The following is a 24,596-nucleotide window of genomic DNA, read 5'->3' as shown; positions in this document are numbered from 1 at the left end:
ATGCGATGGTTAGTAGGGATCCTTGATAATTTTTTGAGTCCTATTTAAACAGTGCTCCTGGTGAATATTGTCAATAGAGGGAATGGAAACTGCAATGTTCCTCCTGGCTGTTTTGATCTTCTGTATTGACTTCCCATCCAATGCTTTGCAGTTATCATCCCACACAGTGATGCAGCCAGACAGGACACTCTCAAATGTGCTCCTGTAAAATGTGGTCAAGATGAAAACCGGTAGCCTTACCCTCAGCCTCCTTAGGAAGTGTAGGTGCTCCTATGGGGACAACAACATGCCTGAGCGTAAAGCCCTGCAAAAGGTAGTGGTCACAGCCTAGGACATCACAGGCAAACCCTCCCCACCATCGAGAACACCTACAGGGAATTTTACCATTGGAGGGCAGCAGCAATCATCAAGGATCCACATCACCCTGCACATCCTCTGTTCTCACTGCTACCATCAGGAAAGGTAAAGATGCTACAAGACTTGCACCACCAGGTTCAGGAACAGCTGAAACCCCTCCACCATCAGACCACAAATTCAATCAGAGACTTATTTAAGGGCTCTTACTTTTGCACTTTATTGATTTTTTTCGTCTGTATTGCAGCTTATTTACATTTCTTTATTTGTTTACATGTGTATGTTAAGTACAGTTTTATTTTGGACTGCCAAATAAGTGCTAATTCTGCCTCACCCTCAGGAAAAAGAATCTCAGGGATGTATGTGATGTCATGTATGTACTCTGGCAATCAATCTGAAATCGGAATCCTGATTAGTCTTCCTGACTAATGGGGAGATGTAGTGGGTCCATGATAGGATGGGATAAGTGGAGACATCGCCACAATTTCCTCTCAATGTTGCATTAAGAAATGCACCTTCTGCTCGTCACAGATGCCGCCTAACCCACCGAGTTCCTCCAGCAACATGTTTTTTCTCTCTCTCCCGAAAGCAGCATCTGTGGTCTCTAGTGTTTCCATTACACAGTTGATGCACAGCGGACGTTGGGCGTTGTTTGGCTGCTCAGTTTGCCGTGTTTTCAATGCACAAGCACGTGTTAAAAGTGCACCATCCTGCCCCGTATTTCAAGCAGCGCTTGTAATTTAATGTAGATTTGGATTTGACCCCTCCGTTCCTGATTCCATTTAAGGGACAAATGAGGTGAAATCTTTCCTCGCCCGGTGAAAACGAAATGCTTTGAGGATGTTTGCAGAGATTTTTGTTGTTGTTTGCATCTGCCTCCTCAGTTGCCTGAAAATTGCGTCCTTGTGGTGTGTGCAGCGTCCGAGCTGTTGTTAAATTGCGTCCTTAGCAACCGCTTGCTGTAAAAACAGATTCAAAGGAACCTCTTCAATACCCCGAGCCCCAGAGCACCGCGCCGGGATAGCAGAACCTGCAAGGTTACCCAGCGCTCGGTTTTTACGTGCTGTCCTTTGGACTCCAAATTCGTATGGTCTCCGTTCTGCGTGGCTGAGAAATCTGGAGATTTGCAGAGTCGATGTCTTTCTCTCCGGATCCTCCTTTCTTCTCCGATCTGCCTTTCTCCCCGGTTTCCAGACTCTCCTGCAGCCTCCGAGGACTGTCCTGCCAAGAGAGGTACCGTGTGCTAGTCAGCCGGAAAAGCGGGGAACAAGGTCTGCAGATGCTCAAACTCTGAAACGTAAAAAAGAGCTCAAGATATTGGGGGTTCTCAGTGGGCCAGGAAGCATCTGTCGAGAGATTTAAATGTAATTTAATTATAATTTTTAAAATATATTTATATTATTATATATATTAAATTACGAGATTGAGATGAGATGTCAGAGTCCATACATGTCATCACATAAAAATGAAATTCTTCCTACTGTGGAGGTGGAATGACCACTTATTGATAATGCAAAAAAAAAACTGTAGACAACTTTATACAAGAATTCAAGATATGTAACATAATGACTGTAAATTATAAATATTTAGATATAATAACTATTTAAATATTAAATAAATAAACAGATAATAAATAAATAAATTTGAGATGATTAATAAAATAAATTGAATGTAAACACTCGATGTTTATTCACTTAAAGAAGCTGGGGGTGGGGGGGTGGTCAGGTCAGATTGCATCCATTGGAGATAAATGGTCAGTCAACGTTTAGGGCTGAGAGTGTGTGGAGAATAAGGTGAGTGTCAGTATCCGGTTTAATGTCATGAACGTGTTATGAAATTTGTTGTTTTCCAGCAGCGAAATGGTGCAGAACGAGGTGCAAAATTACGATAATTTACAATTCCATAAATACAAGTTTTTTTTTTAAAGTACTTGTCGTGCAAAAAGGAGAAAAAATCAGGTGTGTCCATAGGTTCATTGTCCACTCAGAAATTTGATGGTGCAGGGGAAGAAGAGGGCATGACTTGGGTGGTGAGGGTCCATGATGATGGAAGCTGCTTTCTTGAGACACTGCCTCTTGTAGATGTCATTCTTTATACCCATTACATAACTGGATCCTGAATTTCCTTACCTCCAGACCACAATCAGTACCAGGGCACCACAGGACTGTGTCCTTAGCCCCCTGCTCTACTCATTTTACAACTCTGTCTCTGTGGCTCAGTAAAACGACAACACCATCTACAAATTCGCTGATGATACCATAGTAGTGTGTTGTATATAAAGGGGCATTGAATCAGCATACAGGAGGCAGATTGAAAACTTGGCTGAGTGGTGCATCAACAACAACCTCACACTCAATGTACCAAAACCAAGGAGTTGATTGTTAACTTTAGGAAAGGAAACCAGAAGTGTATGATCATTGGGGAATCAGAGCTGAAGAGGGTGAGCAAATTTAAGTTCTTGGGAGTCACTATCTTGGAGAATCTTTCCTAGACCCAGCACCCCAATGGCATCGTGAAGAAGGGATATCAATAACTCTACTTCCTCAGGAGTTTGTGGATGAGAAACCAATAAGAACATCTATGTGAATCCTGCTGTTGGAGAGCAGCAATCATCAAAAATCCACACCACCCAGCACAAGCTCTGTTCTTGCTACTACCATCAGGAAAGAGGTATAGGTGTCACAAGACTCACTCCACCAGATTTAGGAAGAGCTGCTATCCCTCCACCAGCAGATTCGCCAACAATAAACTCAATTAGAGACTCATTTAAGGACTCTTACTTTTGCACTTTTTTTTCCTCTCCATATTGCACAGTCAGTTTGTTTACATTTATTTATTTGTTTACATGTGTACAGTTCATTTACACAACCAATAAGTGGTAATTCTGCCTCAACTGCAAGAAAAAACGAATCTCAGGGTTGTATGTGATGTCATGTATGTATTCTGATAATAAATCTGAACTCTAATGGAGTGAAGACTGATGCCTATGATAGCACTGACTGTGTTTACAACCCTCTGTAGCCTTTTTCTGTCCTGTGCATTAGCACCTTCTTACCAGACAGAGATGTAACCAGTGAGAATGCTCTCTACAGTATACCTGTAGAAATTTGCAAGGGTCTTTGGTGACATATCAAATCTCCTCAAATTTCTCTTGAAATATAGAAGGAGAGTTAGCCAATATATAAAGAGGAAGCAAGTATATCAAGATGATAGGATACTGGCCAAATTAAGGTGGGAGAGGTGACACCCTCTCTCTCTCTCTCTCTCTCTGCTGATTCCAAGTACTAATCTATGTTGTTCCCCAATGCAGTGACACCCCCAAGTGTAAACTGAAGCTTTCTCCTGACAATGGAACCCCAAGCCCTGAGGCCTTGCTTGTTGCTTTGGAGACCAAAACTCCAACAGGTCTGTACAAGTTGTCTTGGCTGGCAGCTCGAGTTTGTCGCTATGGAGTTGATTATAAGCGTGAAATTTTATTGCCACAAAGTAGAGTATATAAATACACCAAAATTCTAACTTTTTGCAGACGCACAAGTACATGATGAGGTAAACCAACTGCAACAGTATCATTTAAAATAGAATCAGAATTTATTGTCATGAACATGTCATGAAATTCGTTGTGGCATCATCCCAGTGCAAACGTTTCTATAAACCACCTTACAAGATAAATAAAAATAGTGCAAGAAAAAGTCAAACTAAGTCAGTAAGTAATATTACATGAGATATAAAAAGATCGATAAATAGATATTTGCAGTTGCAATTGTAGAGCAAAAAAGGGATGTTTCAATAGTGTAGACATCTTTCAGTGATCCCAGAGTAGTTTATGGTTAGGGGAGATTCAAGAGCTTGTTGGCTGTTGGGAAAAAAACTGTTCTTAAACCTTGGGGTACTTACCATATCTGGATGAAAAAAACTGGACATAGCATTCCAAATAAAAACACAATACTGGAAAACCCCAGCTGGTCAAACAATGTTCTTTATGTAGCAAAGATAAAAAAGCATAAACAACATTTTGGGCCTGAGCCCTTCATTAAGGTATGAGGAAAATGTAGATATACCACCTATGGCATGGGGATTACTTAAAGTGGTTTGTGAGTGAAAAGAAAAAGGTTTGAAAACCACTGCACAATAAATAAGACACATTCAAAAGTACAAGAATGTAGAGAAAGCTCATTTGGGACAGAGTAAAGACTACATAATTTTACTATTTTGGGGTTCATTCAGGAGTCTGATAACGGCAGGGAAAAAAAACTATCCTTGAATCTGGTGATCCATGCTCATATCTGTGAATCTTCTTCCTAACAGAGGGGAGTGAAGAGAGTGTGGCCGGAGTGGGATAATATGTTGGCAGCTTTTCCAAAGCAGTGAGAGTTATAGACAGAGTCAATGGAGTTGGGGGGAGGGGGTGTGATAGTCTGACCCAACTTCTCAACCCCTGTGGTTTCTTACGTTGTGCGAAGCACTTCCCATCCCAAGCAGTGATGCACCCTTTCAGGATATCCATTGCAAACAGGCAATAGTGGCACCTTTACTCCCTGTATCAGGAACATCAACATACCCTCAGATCCCTGGACTTAGACACATCCCACTGCTTTCGCACAGAATTAAGAATGCTGCCCATGGTACACAGCTACAAACTGAGGTATTCCTTCCTGATGTCTTAAAGAGGACAGAGATCTTCAGAATGAAAAGAAAACCAGGAAGCAGGAACGGTAGACGTTAGTTACTAATATGAATTGTGTGACTCTTACAGGTCCATCACCCAACTCACCATATGGACTAGAGACAAAGAGAAGATGCCACAGGTACATTTAAGTCACAGGGCATTTTATCCTTGCAGCTGCTTATTATGTAACAGGATGTGTGAGGGGGAGGGATGGTTAGCTTTGCCTATTCATATGGAATGTGAGCCTCTTTGGGAAGGCTGTTGTTCACTGACTGTGAGATTGAAAGTTGTTCCTGAATTATCTGCTGTGGTCATCATGTTGTAGAGTTTCACAATGCAAAAACAGGCTCTTTGGCTCTTTGGTGATTTACTGGTCTACCTGAGCCTGCTTGTAGCCCATATCCCTCTAAACCAGTGGTTCTCAACCTTTCTTTTCCCACTCACATTCCACCTTAAGTATTCCCTATGCCATACATAGGTGCTCTGTGATTAGTAATGGATTGCTTAAGGTGGTATGTAGGTGAAAACCACTGTTTTAATCATACTTAATTGACTTGTTATGTGCACGGTTTCAAAACTCCAAAGGAAATGGGCCAATGACAATTTTTCTCAAGCAAAATATTTCAGTAACAATTGGGTCTACAGAAGTGATTCTCAATCTTTCCTTTCCACCCACATACTACCTTAAGCAAACCTTTACTAATCACAGAGCACCTATGGCATAGGGATTACTTAAAGTGGTATGTGAGTGGAAAGAAAAATGTTGAGAACCACTGCTCTAAACCTTTCCTATCCATGTAGATGTCTGAATTTTTTTTCAATATTAGATTATTCCCCACTTCTACCACTTCCTCTGGAAGCTCATTTCATAAACCTGTATCACATATACTCGAGTAATAGTCAAGTTTTTTGGACCAATTTTTGGGTCAAATTTGTGGATGTCGATTTTTACACGAGTCATACTTTTGACCACAGTAAGTACCTGTGTGTCATTCAAGGCACCGGGAGCTCAGATGGCTGGGTCCAGGTGGCAAGTCTGTGATCAAGGCATTGGGAGTTTGGATGGGCGGGCAGCTGGGCCTAGGAGAGACTCTGTGGCCGGGTCATTGGGAGCTTATATGGGTGGGTAGCCAGAACCTTGGACAGAGTCTGTGGCAGGGTATTGGGAGTTCTGGTGGGTGGGCAGTCTGGGCATTGGGAGTTCTGGTGGGCAGGCGGGACGAGGATCTGTTGTCGGTGCATCGTGAGCCTGGATGGATGGGTGGCTGGGGCGTCAGGAACTCAGATGGATGGGAGGTCGGGGTTTTATGGATAGGCCAGCAGTCAGGACCAAAAATAGGGAGGATCGCCTTTTATATGGGTCACATGGAAAACATTATTTTTGGGGCAAAGAAGAGGTTGACTATTATGCGGGATTGACTATTACATGAGTACCCACCACCCTCTATATGGAAAAATGAACCTCTCTTAAATATTTACCCTCTCATCTTAAAGCTATACTCTCTAGTTTCAGCCTCCTTTACTCTGAGAAAAGGGCAATTTATCTTATCTCAGTCCCTCATGATTTTATAAATTTCTATGAGGTCACCTCTCAGCCTCCTACTCTCGAGGGAGAAAAGTCCCAGCCTATCCACTCTCTCCTTATAATTCCCATCCACCAGTCCCAGAAACATCCCTGAGTGTGTTTTGATGCATCCTTTCTAGCTTAACAATAACGTTCCCATACTGGGTGACCAGAACTGAGAACAATACACCAAGCAGGGTCTCACCATTGTCATGTACACAACATGACCTCCTTGCCCCTGTACTCAGTGCCCTGATCGCTGAAGGCAAGCTTGTTAAATGCCTTCTTCACCACCCTCTCTACTGTGTCAACATCTGTTCCCTAACATATCTTTATTCTACAACACTCCCCAAACCTGTACCATTTACCGTTTAAGTCCTGCCCTTGTTTATTCTACCAATCGAACAGTTAATCATGTTTTTTTTCACAAGGCAGGGAGAGTGGAACTGGAGGGTACAGATTTAAGATGAGAGATGTAGGTGCAGAAGAATGCCAATTGGCCCATTGAATTCACTCCCCCTTTCCAATCATGAGCTGATCCTTACTCCAACTCAATCCCACTCCCTGCCTTCTCCCCATAATCTCAGATACCCTGACTATTCATATACACCCAAATGACGGCCTCTACAGCAGTCCATGATAGCAAATTCCAGAGGTTCACCACTCTCTGACTCGTTCCTCCAAATATCTGTTTTAAATGGGCGCACTTCAAACCTGAAGTTGTGCCCTCTTATCTTAGACTCCCTGACCATAGGAAACAACTTTGCCACATCTACTCAGTCCAGGCCTTTCAACATTCAAAATTCCTTGATGAGGTTCCCCCTCATTCTTCTGAACATCAGAGTATAGTTATAGAACTATCAAATGTTCCTCATATGTAAATCCCTTCATTCCAGGAATCATTCTGTGAATCTTCTCTGAACCCTCTCCAATGCCAGCACAACCTTTCTTAAATAAGGAGCCCAAAACTCTACGCCATACTCCATGTGAGGCCTCCCCAATGCCTTATAAAGCCTCAACATCACATCCCTGCTCTTGTATCCTATTCCTCTCAATACATTGCATTTGCCTTCTTCACCATTGACTTATCTGGAGGTTAACCTTCAGGGTGTCCTGCATGAGAACTCCCAAGTTCCTGTGCACATTTGAATTTTTAATTTTCACTCAATCCAGATAATTGTCTGCCCTTTTATTTTTTCTATCAAAGTGCACAACCGTACACTTTCCAACATTGTATGTCACTTGCCATTTCTTTGCCCGTTCTTCTAATCTATCTAATTCTCTCTGTAGCCTCTCCATTTCCTCATCACTACCTGCCCCTCCACCTATCATTGTATAAACTACAAACAGCCAAAAACCCATTTATTCTGCAATCCAAATAATTTACAACATAAAATCGTGGCCCCAAAATTGACCCTTTCAGAACACTGGTGGTCAACCAGAATAAGGTCCCTTTATTCCCACTCTGTTTTCTGCCAATCAGCCAATTCCCTACTTATACTAGTATATTTCCTGTAATTCCATGGGCTCCAATCATGTTAAGCAGCGTCATGTGTAGCATGGGGTGGGGTTAGGGGTGAGGCAGTAGCCGCTTTCAGGTGGCCACAAAGCCCGGCTGTAAAGCCGCACAAAATCCTGTGCGGCTGTCAGGTGGCCATCTGAAACCGGAAAAGCAGGCCAGGAGGGTTACTCACTTAACCCTTCTCCGAGAGGTATAACTATCCTGCTCGGAGTATCGATTGTGGCAGCTGAAAGCAGCCGGGCTGCCAGGGGGTGGGCTGATGACATCACGGTGACATCATCAGCCATCAACTCCTGAGACAAGGAAGCCAGACTAAAGTAGACTTCTTCAAATTTTATTTTGTACCCTCTCCCACTGCAGGTCTTCCCCTCCCAACCTTCGCCCACCCGACTCTCACTGCTGGTTCTCCCCCCCCCCACTCTTGCCCGCCCGACTCCCGCTGCCGCTCTCCACCCGCCCCCACCCTCTCCTGTCTGACTCCCGTTGCCACTGCTAATCTCCCCCCCACAACTCCCACTGCCGCTGCTGGTCTCCCCCCCCACCTTCGCCCTCCTGACTCCCGCTGCCAGTTTCCCCTCCACCCTCGCCTGCCCAACCCCCACTGCCGCTTCATGGGTGGGGGGGGGAGGGAGACTGGCAGCGGGAGTCAGGCGGGAGAGTCTGAGGAAGGGGGAGACCTGCAACGGGAGAGGGTGCAAAATAAAATTTGAAGAAGTCTACTTTAGTCTGGCTTCCTTGTCTCAGGAGTCGATGGCTGATGACACCACCGCGACATCATCAGCCCGCCCCCCCCGGCAGCGGCAATGGGAGTCGGGCGGGTGAAGGTGGGGGGGGGGGGGAACCGGCAGCGGGAGTCAAGTCATGCCTGAGCTGTTTGTCTGGCATGCCTTGACACGCTGCTATGATGTGAGGTCAGCGTGGGCGGGACTAGGCACCTATCCAGAGTAGCCGGCTTTCGCTGCTAGGCAGCTAGCAGTCAGCAGGCACACTTAGGTGCCAGAAAGCCGTCCATTCCGTGGCCACCTAAACGGGCTAGCTGAACTCCTCTAGCCGTGCCTGCAGGCACCTAATCTTCTATCAGAACACCTGAAAGCGGCTAGTGCTTAAAGGAGATCTGAAGAGGCAGGTTTTTCAAACAGAGGGTGGTATGAGAGTGGAAAGAAAAATGTTGAGAATCACTGGAATAGGGGGATACTGACCTAATGTTGGCAGATGGGCTTAATGTACAAAGGCACCATGGTTGGCATGGATGAGGAGGGCCAATTGGGGGTGCTTCTGTGCTGCATTTCTCCAAGGCAAAGATGCTCTATAAATGCACACTCTTTGAACAATGGCCTGTGAGGTTCCAGAGGGAAGCCATCTAACTCAGAACTATGCTTCAGCAAGATGTTGTTCATCAAAGACTCGAGCATGGGAGCAGACAAATAGAAACTGGGTGGAAGTAGAGATCAGTAGAGAATGCAAGAAACAGTCAGCAGGTCAGGCGGTAGCTGTGGAGGGAGAAACAAGAATTTGAGGTGGCTCACCACTAGGCAGGCGAACCGGCCCCGCTTGTAAGCCACGCGGCGGCGCAGCCGGCCAAAATGACGCCATCGGGGATGTTCCCTTCCTCCCAGCACGGGGCTAAGCCCGCATTGGGAGACCACGTGACGCCCGAATGCCATCAGCGCCCTCCAGTGCGGTTCTCAACCAGGACCGGGCTGGGAGTACAAGTACAGCCCAGCAGCCTGCAATAAACTAGTCTGTTCACTGAGCTCAACCCCGTCTGGTTGTGTGTGTTATTGCAGGAGCAGAGGAGCTGCCGCTAAGTTATTATTTCATTGTAAAGATTCTTTATCTCAACAAGGAAAGAGAGGGTAAAAAGGTTAGGTTGCAATGACAGGTGACCCAAAAGATGGATGGGACAAGGGGAATATCTGTGGTAGGGTGAGACCAGGTCAAACCACGGATAACAATAATTCTGTCTTTCCTTGTAGCCGGACGCCAGCAAGGCAGACAATCTCCAGGCCGGTAAGCAATGAAAATTAGTCAAATTATTTCATTAATTTCCTTGGTGTCTGCTCTCTGTATGTTGCCATACTAAAATTTTGTTTAATGCAAGGGTGGGCAACCTTTTTTTTTTTTAAAAACTCACATTCCACCCCAAGTATTCCCTATGCCATAAGTGCACTGTGATTTGTAAGGAATTATGGTACGTAAGGTGGTATGTGAGTGGAAAGAAAAGGTTTGAAAACCACTGTTTTAATTGACTTGTCATGTGCACGATTTCATAACTCCACAGAAAATGGGCCAATGACAATTTTTCTCAAGCAAAAATATTTCAGTAACAATTGGGTCTACAGCATTGGTTCTCAACCTTCCCTTCTCACTCACAAAGCACCTTAAGTAATCCCTTACTAATCTTAGAGCACTTATAGCATAAGGAATACTTAAGGTGGAATGTGAGTTTTGAAAGGAAGGTTGCCCACACCTAGTTTAATGCATGTGGGTACATTCAGAAACCTGTTCCACAAAGGCTCCTGGTTGGCAGAGGTTGCAGTTGCACCAATCCAGCCTACTTGAGGTCTTAGGTTCTTCTGTTCCAACTTGGTCAGCATGGACCAGTTAGGCCGAAGGGCCTGTTGCATATGGCATGACTCAATGACATGCTCTGTAAGACAAAGTGTGAAAATGTAGTAAGTAGGTTGTGGAACGGAATGGTCCAGCCATCTGAGACACCACCTTTAATGTCTCCATGCCCAGAACTAGAAGTCACAGTTTAAGGATAAGGGGGAAGTGGAGATGAGGAAAAACCTCTTAACTCAGAGAGTTGTGAACTTGTGGAACTCCCTTTCACAGAGAGTTGTTGAGTCCAGTTCATTAGATATATTCAAAAGGGAGTTAGATGTGTCCCTAATGGTTAAAGCAATAATGAGTTATAGAGAGAGAGCAGAAATAAGGGTCTGATCATATTGAATGATGGTTTAGGCTCGAAGGGCTGAATGGCCTTCCTCTGCTCCTATTTTCTATGACTCTATGAATTAATTTCAATCCAGGTAATTGCCTGGGTATTAAAATCTTAGTTACAGATACCTCGGCTCTTTGGCCCATGAAGAGGCAATAGAAAGGGTGGACATCCAGCACCTTTTTTCTGGGCTGAGAGCAGCAAATACCAGAGGGCATCTGTTTAAAGTGAGCAAAGGAAAATTCAGGGGAGATGTCAGGGGTGCGTTTTTTTTATTCAGAGAATAGTTGCTGCCTGGAATGCATTACCCAGGGTGGTGGTAGAGGCTGCTACAACAAGGGCATTTAAAATATACTTAGACTGGCACATTGATGCAAGAAAAATAGAGGGTTATGGATGTGAGGTAAGGAAGGTTTAGATTGTTGAGTTTGTTTATAAAGGTCAGCACAATACTGTGGGCCAAATGGCCTGTACCGTGCTGTAATGTTCTATGTTCTGAAGTTTATACTAACCATCAACACTAAATCAACACTAAATCTTGTTTTGCTGTGTTTTGGCAGAAGATCTGAGCATGCCTTGCAGAGCCGAACACACCATCCGCTCCAGCATCAAACATTTTGTCTTAATTTTTACAGGATTTAGTTTTACAATTAAATAGCAAACTGACTTCAATTGGGGAAATGTAGAAACACGAGGTTAGCAGGAGAATCAGAATTTCCTTGCAGCAGAGGGTTTGGGAATACAAGGGGCAATATGTGAAATCAAGTGACAAAACCAGGCAGAGACTCTTGTGTAGATGTCACTTTCCTTTAGTTTAGACCTGTTGCAACATTCTTTGGTTTATTTGTAATAGATGAGGCTTCTGGACAAAATACAGATGAACACAGAAGGAAATTCATGTCAACTGGGAAAGGAAAATGTGAGACTGAATGCTCTATCTTTTTATTTTAATTTTCCTCGTGGTCACTTTTGTTCCCCAGCTCTGACAACAGGCAATTGTCAGAACCTCTTCTGTGTTGAGCTGCATACTGCAGCGACTCACTGAGACTCGTTAGTCAACACTTCCCAAGCCAACCACCTCTCCCAGCTACAAGGACAAGGACAGTAAAAGCATGGAGGACACCAACCCCTTGTAAGTTGCCCTCCAAGCCCACACCATCCTGACTTGGAGATATATCGCTGTTCCTTGAAATTTGCTAGGTCTAAATTCTGGTCCAACCTCCCTGACAACATTGTGGGTACACATTCACTGTAAGGTCTGAAGTGGTTGAAGAAGGTAGCTCAATGCTTACTCTCGAGGGAAATTAGAGATAGGCAATTAAGTGCTGGCCCAGCCTGCGAAAACTACTTCACTTCTGCTACCCAGCTCACTGAATAGTGGTCACAAGATGGATCCTTGCTTCATAGAAACTCCAACATGAAACACAGTACATCCACAGCCCATTCCTAAATTGAATTTAGACATACAGCATGGTAACAGCCTTTTCCTGTCCATGAGCCCAATCAACCTACAACCTCCGCATGGTTTGAAGGGTGGGAGGATACTGGAGCAGCCAGGGAAAACCCACGCAGACATGGGGAGAATGTACAAACTCCATACAAACAGCACCAGATTCAAACCCATGTTGGTGGCGCTGTAATAATGATGCTCTAACCGTGCCGCGTTCCATTGCAGATCAATCCAGTGGGAAATTTCAAAGGAACTCAGGATCTTTGTAGCCTGGAATGCTCACAGCCTCATCTGATGGTGTGGAGGGAGACTTACATGTATCTAACCTATGCCGTCCCTGCCCTGGGAGTGTGTTGTTGGACAATATAGAGGGAGCTTTATCCCATATCTAGTCCTAAACTGGGATTATAAGTGATGGCAGAATATTGAATTCTTCAGTTCCACACCATTCACAACAAATTTTAGAAAGAATCTCTCTAATGTGTGTCCTGTGCCTGCATGTTCCTATTGAGTCATATAGTTTGCTGTATTTATTCCAACAGGACCATGACAGTGAGCGATCTAAGACTCCTGTCTCATCAACTCTGAATCAGATCAGAAGCAAGCGCAGCGAACTAACAGATGGACTTCAAACCCCAGCTCAGAAAAAAAGGAAAAACGAATCCCAAAAATACTTGGAGTCAGAGGAGGGATGGGTAAAAGTTGCAAGTTCTGTGGAACTGTTGCATTCTCTTGGATATTTAGTCAGAGGTAGTGATAGATGCAGGGTCAATGTAATATTTGAAAGACTTAGTTGGGTACATGGATCAGAAAGGAGGATAATCAGTTAAAAGGATAATATTGATGGATGAAGTAAGGGCAGACGGAATTCAATCCTGATGGGTGAGAGGTGATGCACTTTGGAAGGACCAACAAGGGTAGAGTATACACAAGAATTTAGTGTACATGCCTAAGAATACACAAAGGCGGCAGCATAGATAGGTTAAAGCAAATGAAACACTTGCTTTCATTAGCTGGAGCAGAGAATGACAGAGCAAGAAGGTTGTGTTCTAACAATAGGCCCACATATGGAATATTGCAACAGAGGAAGGATGATTGCATCAGTGGTGGTGGTGGGGGGGGGTGGGAACAGAGGAACTTCATCAAGATGTTGACTGGGTTTGAAGGAACCCAGCTTGGTTCAGGTTGTTTTCCTCTTTCCAATATTTTTATTGAGTTTTATACATACATGCTTATCCAGAGGTAATTACAAGACTATATATCCAACAAAGTAAACATATATTAACAAATAGCTGTAAACATCCTATGAAAGAGACAAAAAACACCCAAAATGTATATAAAACAAAAACTATTCTAATAATCTAACCCTTTCCTTGTGAAGTTATGATTAAACATAAGTGTTCCATTAATGCATGAAAAAAAGGACAATCAAATCATAAAATGAGATCCAATAATTTTATAAATTCTGAAAATAATTAAGGAAAGTACCCCATAAATTTAGACAATTAAGGTTCATTACATAAGTAGAGCATCTAATTTTTTCCAGGGTCAAGCATGCCATCATATCAGGTTGTTTTCATTAGAATAGAAAAGGCTCAGAGGGTCAAAATATATCCAAGGGGAAGGATCAGGTGGAAACATGACTCCAGTCAAGACTCACTCACAGTGAGGGGATCGGAGGTGACTGCAAATTATGTACCTTGTTCCCCAGCAATGATGGCACTTAGGAAGGGTGCACCTGCTGATGTGCTTCAGTGGCCTATTCCCACTTTGATTCCTATTTCTAATCCTGTTTCCAGGTTTATAATCTCCAGCATTTGTTTCGCTCCCAAGAGATTGACATAGAACAAATTGCAGACTCAGATGAAAAAGAAATGAATGGAGATTCCTCTAAAGTATGAACCACCTCAGGCACTAAATCCTAACCCCTCATCCCCACCTACCTGCTATCATCTCCCAAAACCGTTTTTCTCCTTTTTACATCCTCCTTTCTGCTTTCAGTGTAGAGCAGTGTTTCTCAACCTTTTTACCCTTGTGAAACCCTTGAAATAGTTTTCATGTCTCAGGGAACCCCTGCAAAAAAATTATATACCATCATTAATATCTATATCTTTTATATTTTTATCATAGTTCACGTGGTAAACATTATATATTTTTATGGATAACTTGTTTAAGGAAAAAATTACCCCCTTTTTTGTCAAATTTATTGGCATTGCAAAACAAAATCATACTGCTCATTTATGAGACCTCACATTGAGGTTTTCATTTTAAATAATATAGAGGTTGAAGCCTTTATTATAATAAACAAGGATTTTCCAACAATACGTCATCTGTGTATAGTAAAATAATGAACATAAAATTAAACAAAAATTACTCAAAAATGCATTAGCCTATTTATCACTGTTTCTTGCAGAATCCCTAGTGACCTCTTGCAGAACCCTAGGGTTTCGGGGAACTCTGGTTGAGAAACACTGGTGTATCTAACCCTGTGCTGTCCCTGAGTGTGTTATGGGTTTGTGAATGAAGGAAGTTCCACATTCCCTGCTGTGATTTCCACACCCATGTGAGCAGTAGGGTGTGCTGAGGAGAGAAGAACTCAGGTGGAGTGCTAACTGGTGTCCTTCTCTTCTGATAATAGGTCTGTCTGCTGCCGGTGGAAGAAGGGAAACATCTGGACCTGAAATACATCTCTGCTCAGACGGTGAGTGCGGGCTATTCACAGTATGGTCAGCAGCTCAGTGCCCCACATTCTGAAATACCACTCACTCCAAAAAAAATCCATCAACAACTCCCTTACATTGCCCTACAGCCACTGCCCCAACTCCTTCATTCCCATTTGATCTCCCTTGACATGGCCTTCCGACCATTCACTGCTCCTCATCCTCCCTTCAACCTCCTTCTTTCTTTTGTCCTGTTTCACCTTCTCCTCACCCACTTCGTTCACATTCATTAATACATGGTCCTTTTGAGCCCGTTGACTCCTTGCTCCCACCCTTAATGTGCCCAGGTTTGCTTCTCATCCTTTGCCTTTGATCTCATGGTGGGGTTGGTTCCAAATCCCCTTACCCTGGTCTCTTGAGGTGGATAGAGAATCAGCAAGGGTTCATGCTGGTTTCATACAGGAGTTATCGAGCAGAAGGATATTAACCTTTTGAGTGCATTCTACCACATATGAAGCACACGTGCTTATTTTCCTTCACTTACCAACCTTTCCCCCACGTCCCCAATATCTTGCCTCAAAAGAAAATACTCTTGATTTTCAAATTGAAGTTGCAGTGGAGAGAACTCCAGGCTTTATGTGAAGAAATATTTTAAATTTAAATTTAGACATACTGCATGGTAACAGGCCATTTTGGCCCAAGAACCTGTGCTGCCCAAATACACCCGGTACGTTTTGAAGGGTGGGAGGAAACCAGAGTCCTCTGAGGAAACCCATGAAGACATGGAAAGAATGTACAATCTCCTTACAGGCAGCACAGGATTCAAATCCCGGTCCAGAATGCTGGTGCTGTAACAGCGATGTATTAACCGCTATGCCAACCATGCTAATCTTGATGTCTTGCATATGGACCTAGCTCTGAGCTTTCAAGTTGGCCTGTCACATTCAGGACCCCAGTCGCACAGTTTCTCCCTCTACCCGATAAGTCCTTTAATAATTTTAAACATGCCCACCCATTCTGTTGCACTCAGTGCTTTGAAACATCCTGCCCTTGCAACTTAGCCGCATGATGTTTTGCTCATTCTGCACCCTCTCCCTTTTCCCCCCGCTTGGAATGAATACAGTCCCTCCAGCTCACTCAGGCTCAGGAAACATGTGAGGGGAAAGTTTGGATCAAAGTTTGGGCCCAGCTCTCAGTCCTCCACTTGGCTTCTCCTCCCCACCTCATCTTTCCCCACATCGGGGATTTCTTACCAAACCCAGTGCAGTTGTTGTAGAGAGCTGCACTATCCGAAGTGTCATCTTACCACTGAAACTCTAAACAGTGACCTTTCCTATCCTGTTCCTAGCAGGTAACTGCATGAAAAATGGAAGTCTGCAGATGCTGTGATTGTAGTAAAAAATACACAGAAATGCTGGAGAACTTAGCCAGTCTTACAGTGTCCATAGGAGATAAAGATATATTGCCGACATTTCAGGCCTGAGCCTTTTTCAAGGAATAAGCAAAAGAATAAACAAAAAAACAGGAAATCTTAGAATAGAAACAGTGCTGGGTGGGGAGGAATGTAGAGCAACAAACTGGATATGATAAGGAGGTGAGAATTAATTTTGTCTATGTGAAAGGAGACAGAGCTTGGGGAAGGCAATGGGAGAAGAAGTGGGGGGGGGGGAGGCGATTGTTTCAATGAAAGCCAGAGAAGTCATTATTAATGCCACCCAGTTGGAGGGTACCCAGACGGAAGGTGGGGTGTTGTTCCTCCAATTTGTGGGTGGTCTCTGACTGGCAATTCATGAGATCATGAATAAACATCAGCAAGGGAATGGGATGGGGAATTGAAATGGGTGTCCACTGGGAGATCAACGCTATTGCAGTGGACAGAGCTGAGATACTCCACAAAGTGATCTTCCAGAGTGCATCCAGTCTCTCCAATGTAGAGGAGACCACAAAGGGAGTGGACAGAACTGAGATACTCCACAAAGTGATCTTCCAGAGTGCATCCAGTCTCTCCAATGTAGAGGAGACCACAAAGGGAGTGGACAGAACTGAGATACTCCACAAAGTGATCTTCCAGAGTGCATCCAGTCTCTCCAATGTAGAGGAGACCACAAAGGGAGTGGACAGAACTGAGATACTCCACAAAGTGATCTTCCAGAGTGCATCCAGTCTCTCCAATGTAGAGGAGACCACAAAGGGAGTGGACAGAACTGAGATACTCCACAAAGTGATCTTCCAGAGTGCATCCAGTCTCTCCAATGTAGAGGAGACCACAAAGGGAGTGGACAGAGCTGAGATACTCCACAAAGTGATCTTCCAGAGTGCATCCAGTCTCTCCAATGTAGAGGAGACCACAAAGGGAGTGGACAGAACTGAGATACTCCACAAAGTGATCTTCCAGAGTGCATCCAGTCTCTCCAATGTAGAGGAGACCACAAAGGGAGTGGACAGAACTGAGATACTCCACAAAGTGATCTTCCAGAGTGCATCCAGTCTCTCCAATGTAGAGGAGACCACAAAGGGAGTGGACAGAACTGAGATACTCCACAAAGTGATCTTCCAGAGTGCATCCAGTCTCTCCAATGTAGAGGAGACCACAAAGGGAGTGGACAGAACTGAGATACTCCACAAAGTGATCTTCCAGAGTGCATCCAGTCTCTCCAATGTAGAGGAGACCACAAAGGGAGTGGACAGAACTGAGATACTCCACAAAGTGATCTTCCAGAGTGCATCCAGTCTCTCCAATGTAGAGGAGACCACAAAGGGAGTGGACAGAACTGAGATACTCCACAAAGTGATCTTCCAGAGTGCATCCAGTCTCTCCAATGTAGAGGAGACCACAAAGGGAGTGGACAGAACTGAGATACTCCACAAAGTGATCTTCCAGAGTGCATCCAGTCTCTCCAATGTAGAGGAGACCACAAAGGGAGTGGACAGAACTGAGATACTCCACAAAGTGATCTTCCAGAGTGCATCCAGTCTCTCCAATGTAGAGGAGACCACAAAGGGAGTGGACAGAACTGAGATACTCCACAAAGTGATCTTCCAGAGTGCATCCAGTCTCTCCAATGTAGAGGAGACCACAAAGGGAGTGGACAGAGCTGAGATACTCCACAAAGTGATCTTCCAGAGTGCATCCAGTCTCTCCAATGTAGAGGAGACCACAAAGGGAGTGGACAGAACTGAGATACTCCACAAAGTGATCTTCCAGAGTGCATCCAGTCTCTCCAATGTAGAGGAGACCACAAAGGGAGTGGACAGAACTGAGATACTCCACAAAGTGATCTTCCAGAGTGCATCCAGTCTCTCCAATGTAGAGGAGACCACAAAGGGAGTGGACAGAACTGAGATACTCCACAAAGTGATCTTCCAGAGTGCATCCAGTCTCTCCAATGTAGAGGAGACCACAAAGGGAGTGGACAGAACTGAGATACTCCACAAAGTGATCTTCCAGAGTGCATCCAGTCTCTCCAATGTAGAGGAGACCACAAAGGGAGTGGACAGAACTGAGATACTCCACAAAGTGATCTTCCAGAGTGCATCCAGTCTCTCCAATGTAGAGGAGACCACAAAGGGAGTGGACAGAACTGAGATACTCCACAAAGTGATCTTCCAGAGTGCATCCAGTCTCTCCATTGTAGAGGAGACCACAAAGGGAGTGGACAGAACTGAGATACTCCACAAAGTGATCTTCCAGAGTGCATCCAGTCTCTCCAATGTAGAGGAGACCACAAAGGGAGTGGACAGAACTGAGATACTCCACAAAGTGATCTTCCAGAGTGCATCCAGTCTCTCCAATGTAGAGGAGACCACAAAGGGAGTGGACAGAACTGAGATACTCCACAAAGTGATCTTCCAGAGTGCATCCAGTCTCTCCAATGTAGAGGAGACCACAAAGGGAGTGGACAGAACTGAGATACTCCACAAAGTGATCTTCCAGAGTGCATCCAGTCTCTCCAATGTAGAGGAGACCACAAAGGGAGTGGACAGAGCTGAGATACTCCACAAAGTGATCTTCCAGAGTGCATCCAGTCTCTCCAATGTAGAGGAGACCACAAAGGGAGTGGACAGAACTGAGATACTCCACAAAGTGATCTTCCAGAGTGCATCCAGTCTCTCCAATGTAGAGGAGACCACAAAGGGAGTGGACAGAACTGAGATACTCCACAAAGTGATCTTCCAGAGTGCATCCAGTCTCTCCAATGTAGAGGAGACCACAAAGGGAGTGGACAGAGCTGAGATACTCCACAAAGTGATCTTCCAGAGTGCATCCAGTCTCTCCAATGTAGAGGAGACCACAAAGGGAGTGGACAGAACTGAGATACTCCACAAAGTGATCTTCCAGAGTGCATCCAGTCTCTCCAATGTAGAGGAGACCACAAAGGGAGTGGACAGAACTGAGATACTCCACAAAGTGATCTTCCAGAGTGCATCCAGTCTCTCCAATGTAGAGGAGACCACAAAGGGAGTGGACAGAACTGAGATACTCCACAAAGTGATCTTCCAGAGTGCATCCAGTCTCTCCAATGTAGAGGAGACCACAAAGGGAGTGGACAGAACTGAGATACTCCACAAAGTGATCTTCCAGAGTGCATCCAGTCTCTCCAATGTAGAGGAGACCACAAAGGGAGTACCGGTTGCAGTAGATGACCCCTACAGTCTCACAGGTGAAGTGTTGCTTCACTTGGAAGGACCCCCATTGCTCTACTTTGAAAACAGATTCTCCGCCATGAAGTCTTATAATGAATATCGTCAGTCTGGTCATTATCACCTTTTAGTTCTTGTTCTGCATAAAATGGACAATGTGATTCTTAAACTACAAGGACATGATTGGTTGTGAATATCTTTGGGATGTCCCAAAGTTTGAAAACAAACCATGGGAAAGGAGTAAAACACCAAAGTCTGCAGACACTGTGTCATTGAAATAAAAACACAATGTTGGAGAAACTCAGCAGGTTAAACAATGGACTTTATATAGCAAAGATAAAGATGCAGAACCAACATTTTGGGCTTAAGCGTTTCATCAAGGTATGAAAAAATCTTGGCAGGCACTTGAACAGAATGGTGGTGGGGATGGGGAGGGACAGGGGGAGGAGCACTGTCCCAACCAGCGCACCAGTAAGCAGAGGGAGAAGAGATGGCTCTGTGAATGGAGAGGGAATTGGGTGGAGAGCTGGAAGAAAGAAGACAGAGAGAAATGGAAAGGAGAACAGAGAGTAGGCTAGCAAAAATCGGAAAAGTCGATGTTAATGTCATCCGTTCAGAGACTGGAGAAGTCTTCTGTTTGTTTGTCAAGGAGCAATGATTTCACTGAGGATCTGGGATATCTTGCAGGTGGCAGAGTTGCTGGTTGGGAACTTTGATCATCTGGTTGATGAGTATGTCGTAGTAGATTGTCGCTTCCCATATGAATACAAGGGAGGTCACATTAAGGTATGTTGCTGGCTTATGTTCAGATGCATATATCTGTACTGCATGTGTATGTGCATGCATGTGAATACATGCACATGTGCTTGAGAGTGTAATGACGTGTGTGCCTATAAACTGTGCATCTATTTGTGCTGGTGTGCGAATGTAGCATATGTGGGACATGCATGCAAGTGTGCCGATGCATGTAAGCAGGTTATATGCTTGCTCCAGCTCTCTGTGAGTCACTCCATTGTACTGGCCATCTCCAAGCAGGCAGATAAGGCAGAAGATGCCAGGAGCAGGATTAATAGTTGAGCCCTGAATGAGAATTATGCAGGGTGTAGCGGGTGGGGGAGCAGGGGAATTCCTCCCTCCAGTTTGCTCTACCTGACTCATATAATTCCCTTTCTTTCATCGCTGTCCAACTACAAAGAGGTTAAGTACCCCGTACTGTGGGGGCCTGCACTGAGCTGCACCATTCTATCTCCCACTCCCCATGCTTGCAAACAGAGATGGCATGTCTCCAAACATTTACTGAGGCCAGCCCTCCGCTCTGCCTGTGAGTAAAGCCTGGGGTTGATTAAACGACCTGCCCATACATCTCAGCACACCCCTGATCTAGATGAACCAGGGCTGCCTCAATATCCTGTTGAGCTTTCACAACATCAGCAAGGGTTTGATGGGCCACTCTCTCATTTCTAAAGACCGTGGGATTTGAGAGGATTTATCTAAGGAGGTGATGAAAGTGTGTACACTAGACACAGTGTTGTCACTGGCATGAAACATTAAACCCCACTGCCCTTTCTTGTAGACTTACTCAATGCTTTGGTACTATTTTGAAGGAAGATTATCCCCAGTGATCCAATTTTCCCACAACACCACTAAAAGCAGTTGATCTGGTCATTATCCCACTCAGGCAACATCTTCTGAACATTTCTCAACCAGCTTGAAGGACAAGGGCAGCAGAATCATCCGAACACCTCAATCTGGATGTGGGTCTCCAAGCCATACACCTCCCTGACTGTTCCGTCACCATCACTAGGAAGTTGTCCAAGCGACACACCACCCCAACTGTTCTATCACCATTGCTGGGAAGGTGGTCTCCAAACCACTACACCACCCCAACTGTTCCTTCACCCTTGTGGGGAAGTTGTTAAAATCACACACCACTCTGATTGTTCCTTCACCATCACCAGGAAGTTGCCCTCTAAGCCACACATCACCCCAGCTGTTCCTTCACCATCATTGGTAAGTTGCCCTCCAAGCCACACACCTCTCTAACGATCAGTCACCATTGCTGGGAAGTTGGTCTCCAAACCACTACACCACCCCAACTGTTCTGTTACCATCACTGGGAAGTTGGCCTCCAAACCACGCACCACCACAATGATCCATCACCATTGCCAGGAAGTCGGTCTCCAAACCACTACACCACCCTAACTGTTCCATTACCATCAATGAGAAGTTGGTTTCCAAACTACACGCCACCACAACGATCCGTCACCATCGCTGGGAAGTTGCCCTCCAAGCCACACACCACCCCAACTGTTCTGTCACCATTGCTGGGTCAAAATCCTGGAACTCCCTCCCTAACAGACAGACATCAAGAATAGCAGTGGTTCAAGAAGGAAGCACACCACCTCCTTCTCAAGGATCGTTTGTGATGGACAATTAAATGCTGAACTACATAACAAATTAATCAAAAAGCCTACAGATTGAGTACCAAGTTTCAGACTACAAAAGGACTTCATCATCTGTAAAACAGATTGTGACATCCCTTTCAAAAGGTGCTCAAGAAATCCATCTTTCATTTTAGTGTACTGCATAAAATAGAACTTTGTCCATCTGGTCTGGCTCTTTATGTCTTGTTTGCAGGGGGCTCTGAACCTGTACACCGAGGAGCAACTCACCACCACCTTCTTCCCAAATCAGCTGTCAGCTGACCTGGCCAGGAAGCATACTGTCATCATCTTTCACTGCGAGTTCTCCACTGAACGTGGCCCCAGAGTGTAAGTGCCACCAAAATTCTGCCCCACCCCTCCCCTCTCCTCACTGCCCCTCTCTGGCTGTTGTCTCATGTATCTTTTAGCATTTAACTCAATTATCTTACAATGACCTTGCTTTGGCACAACGTATGCTTGTGTGTACACACACGCTCATACAGACACAAACATGCACACATACAATCATGTGTGTGCACACGGAATCACACATGTGCACATGGATGCCCACATGCACATAATTGTACATTTGCACACACAGATACACATGCACAATCACACACACACACCCACCCCCATCCCCTTAGGATTATTTCTTTATTTTTTTCTCATCCATCCAGCCACTCTTAGCTCATGCTGTAAGACCCATGTTTCCAGACCAGAAGAAATGTACTCCACATCCCAATGCAAAGCCGTAGGTCGATCTCCTACTGAAAGCACTGAGCATTGGCTAAGCGGAGTCAGTTTTCTTGGAGCATATGAAACTGAGGGGGTTTCTGACTGAGGTCTGGTGAACCTAAGAAAGATGATGTACAAATCTACAGAGCACAGCTGTCTAGAACAGGTGGATTTGAGAGGATCTGAGGAAAAGTTTATTCCTCCAGAGAGTGGTTGGAATTTGGAGCACACTGCCTGCAGTGTGATAGAGGTAGGAACTCCACAACTTCAACAAGTATTTAGACAAACTTTGACATTGTCAAGGAATAGAATGCAATGGAAAATGAGTTTAGGCACACAAAGCACGGACACATTAGGTCGAAAGGCTGAATTCTACATGCATGACTCCAGTTCACCCAGAGAAGCTGCATTCTAGATGATACATGAAGCCAATCTCATTTTTAGCCTCTCAGTTGAAAATAGAAGACTCAATATTATTCAAGGAAGGGGTGGGTAATAGAACCATCAATATAGGTAGTCCCCGGGTTACAAATGAGGTCCATTCCCAAGTCTGCCTTTAAATTGAATTTGTAGGCAAGTCGGAATAGGAACATTTAGCATCAATTAATTAAATGTTTGTCTTAGCATATAGTATATATTTTACCTTTCTATGCAAATAAAACTACTGCAGTCAGTTTCTTGAAGTAGACATCAAGGAAGGCAACGTGATCTGACTTAAAATGACGGATGGCTTTCTCCTTCCTCAAGCTGACAAACTGCTGAAGCCGTGTGTAGACCGTTTGTAAGTACAAGTAGTCCATAAGCCAGATGTTCATAACCCAGGGACTGCCTGTATTTGGAGAAGTCCAGTCTTCTCAGGGACAGTCAGCATGGCTTTGTGAGGGGAAGGTCATGACTCTCAAGCCTAATTGAATTTTTTGAGGAGATAACAGAAGAAACAAAGGACATAGACATGATGCAGAGTTGGGTGGAAAAGTGGCAGATAGAATTCAATAAAGCTAAGTATGAGGTGATGGAGATTAGAAGGTCAAACCTGAAGGCTGAGTACAGGGTTATCAGCAGGATTCTTAACAGTGTGGAGGAACAGAGGAACCTTGGGGTCCAAATCCATACATCTTTCAAAGTTGTCACACAGGTTGATAGGATAGTTAAGAAGGCCAATGGTATGCTGGGCTTCATTAGTTGGGGGATAAAGTTCAAGAGTCGAGAGGTCATGTTGAAACTCTACAATTCTCTGGTGAGACCACACTTAGAATATTGTGTTCAGTTCTGGTCACCTCATTAAAGGAAGGATGTGGAAACTTTGGAAAGGGTGTAGAGATTTACCAGGATGTTGTCTGGATTGGAAAATAAGTCTTATGAGGCAAGATTAGCAGAGTTGGGACCTCTTTTTGAAGTGAAGAAGGATGAGAGGTAACTTAATAGAGGACTATACGTTACACAGCCTTTTTCCTGGGGTGAGAGAAGCAAATACTAGAGAACATCTGTACAAAATGAAGGGAGGAAACTTTAGGGGAGACTTCAGGGGTGAGTATTTTTACACAGAGAGTAGTGAGTGTCTGGAAGGTTGTGGTGGCTGAAACATGACAGGCATTTAAGAGACTCAGTCTCTTAAGGTAGGGAGAGTTTAGTTT

At 44.5% G+C, this 24,596-nt stretch overlaps 1 protein-coding gene across 2 annotated transcripts in view; it reads left to right on the top strand.

The window, feature by feature from the left end:
- Positions 1–1,063: 1,063 nt before the first annotated feature.
- cdc25d (cell division cycle 25 homolog d) overlaps positions 1,064–24,596 on the top strand; it is a 30,584-nt gene continuing 7,051 nt past the window's right edge. Inside the window, exons 1-10 of one of the 2 annotated variants that reach the window (XM_069900261.1) lie at positions 1,066–1,587; positions 3,665–3,759; positions 5,108–5,159; positions 10,083–10,116; positions 11,904–11,969; positions 13,043–13,195; positions 14,300–14,395; positions 15,139–15,201; positions 20,489–20,587; positions 22,439–22,572. In XM_069900261.1, coding sequence (XP_069756362.1) covers positions 1,490–1,587; positions 3,665–3,759; positions 5,108–5,159; positions 10,083–10,116; positions 11,904–11,969; positions 13,043–13,195; positions 14,300–14,395; positions 15,139–15,201; positions 20,489–20,587; positions 22,439–22,572 — 890 coding nt within the window. In that variant the 5' untranslated portion in view covers positions 1,066–1,489. Of the gene's footprint in view, positions 1,588–3,664; positions 3,760–5,107; positions 5,160–10,082; positions 10,117–11,903; positions 11,970–13,042; positions 13,196–14,299; positions 14,396–15,138; positions 15,202–20,488; positions 20,588–22,438; positions 22,573–24,596 lie in introns of both variants that reach the window. The other variant, XM_069900262.1, reaches the window with a different exon arrangement.

Source organism: Narcine bancroftii, chromosome 10, assembly GCF_036971445.1.
Source record: "Narcine bancroftii isolate sNarBan1 chromosome 10, sNarBan1.hap1, whole genome shotgun sequence".
Classification (NCBI taxonomy): Eukaryota; Metazoa; Chordata; class Chondrichthyes; order Torpediniformes; family Narcinidae; genus Narcine; species Narcine bancroftii.
Note: the sequence above shows the minus strand (reverse complement) of the source record. Positions and strands in the feature narration are given on the sequence as shown.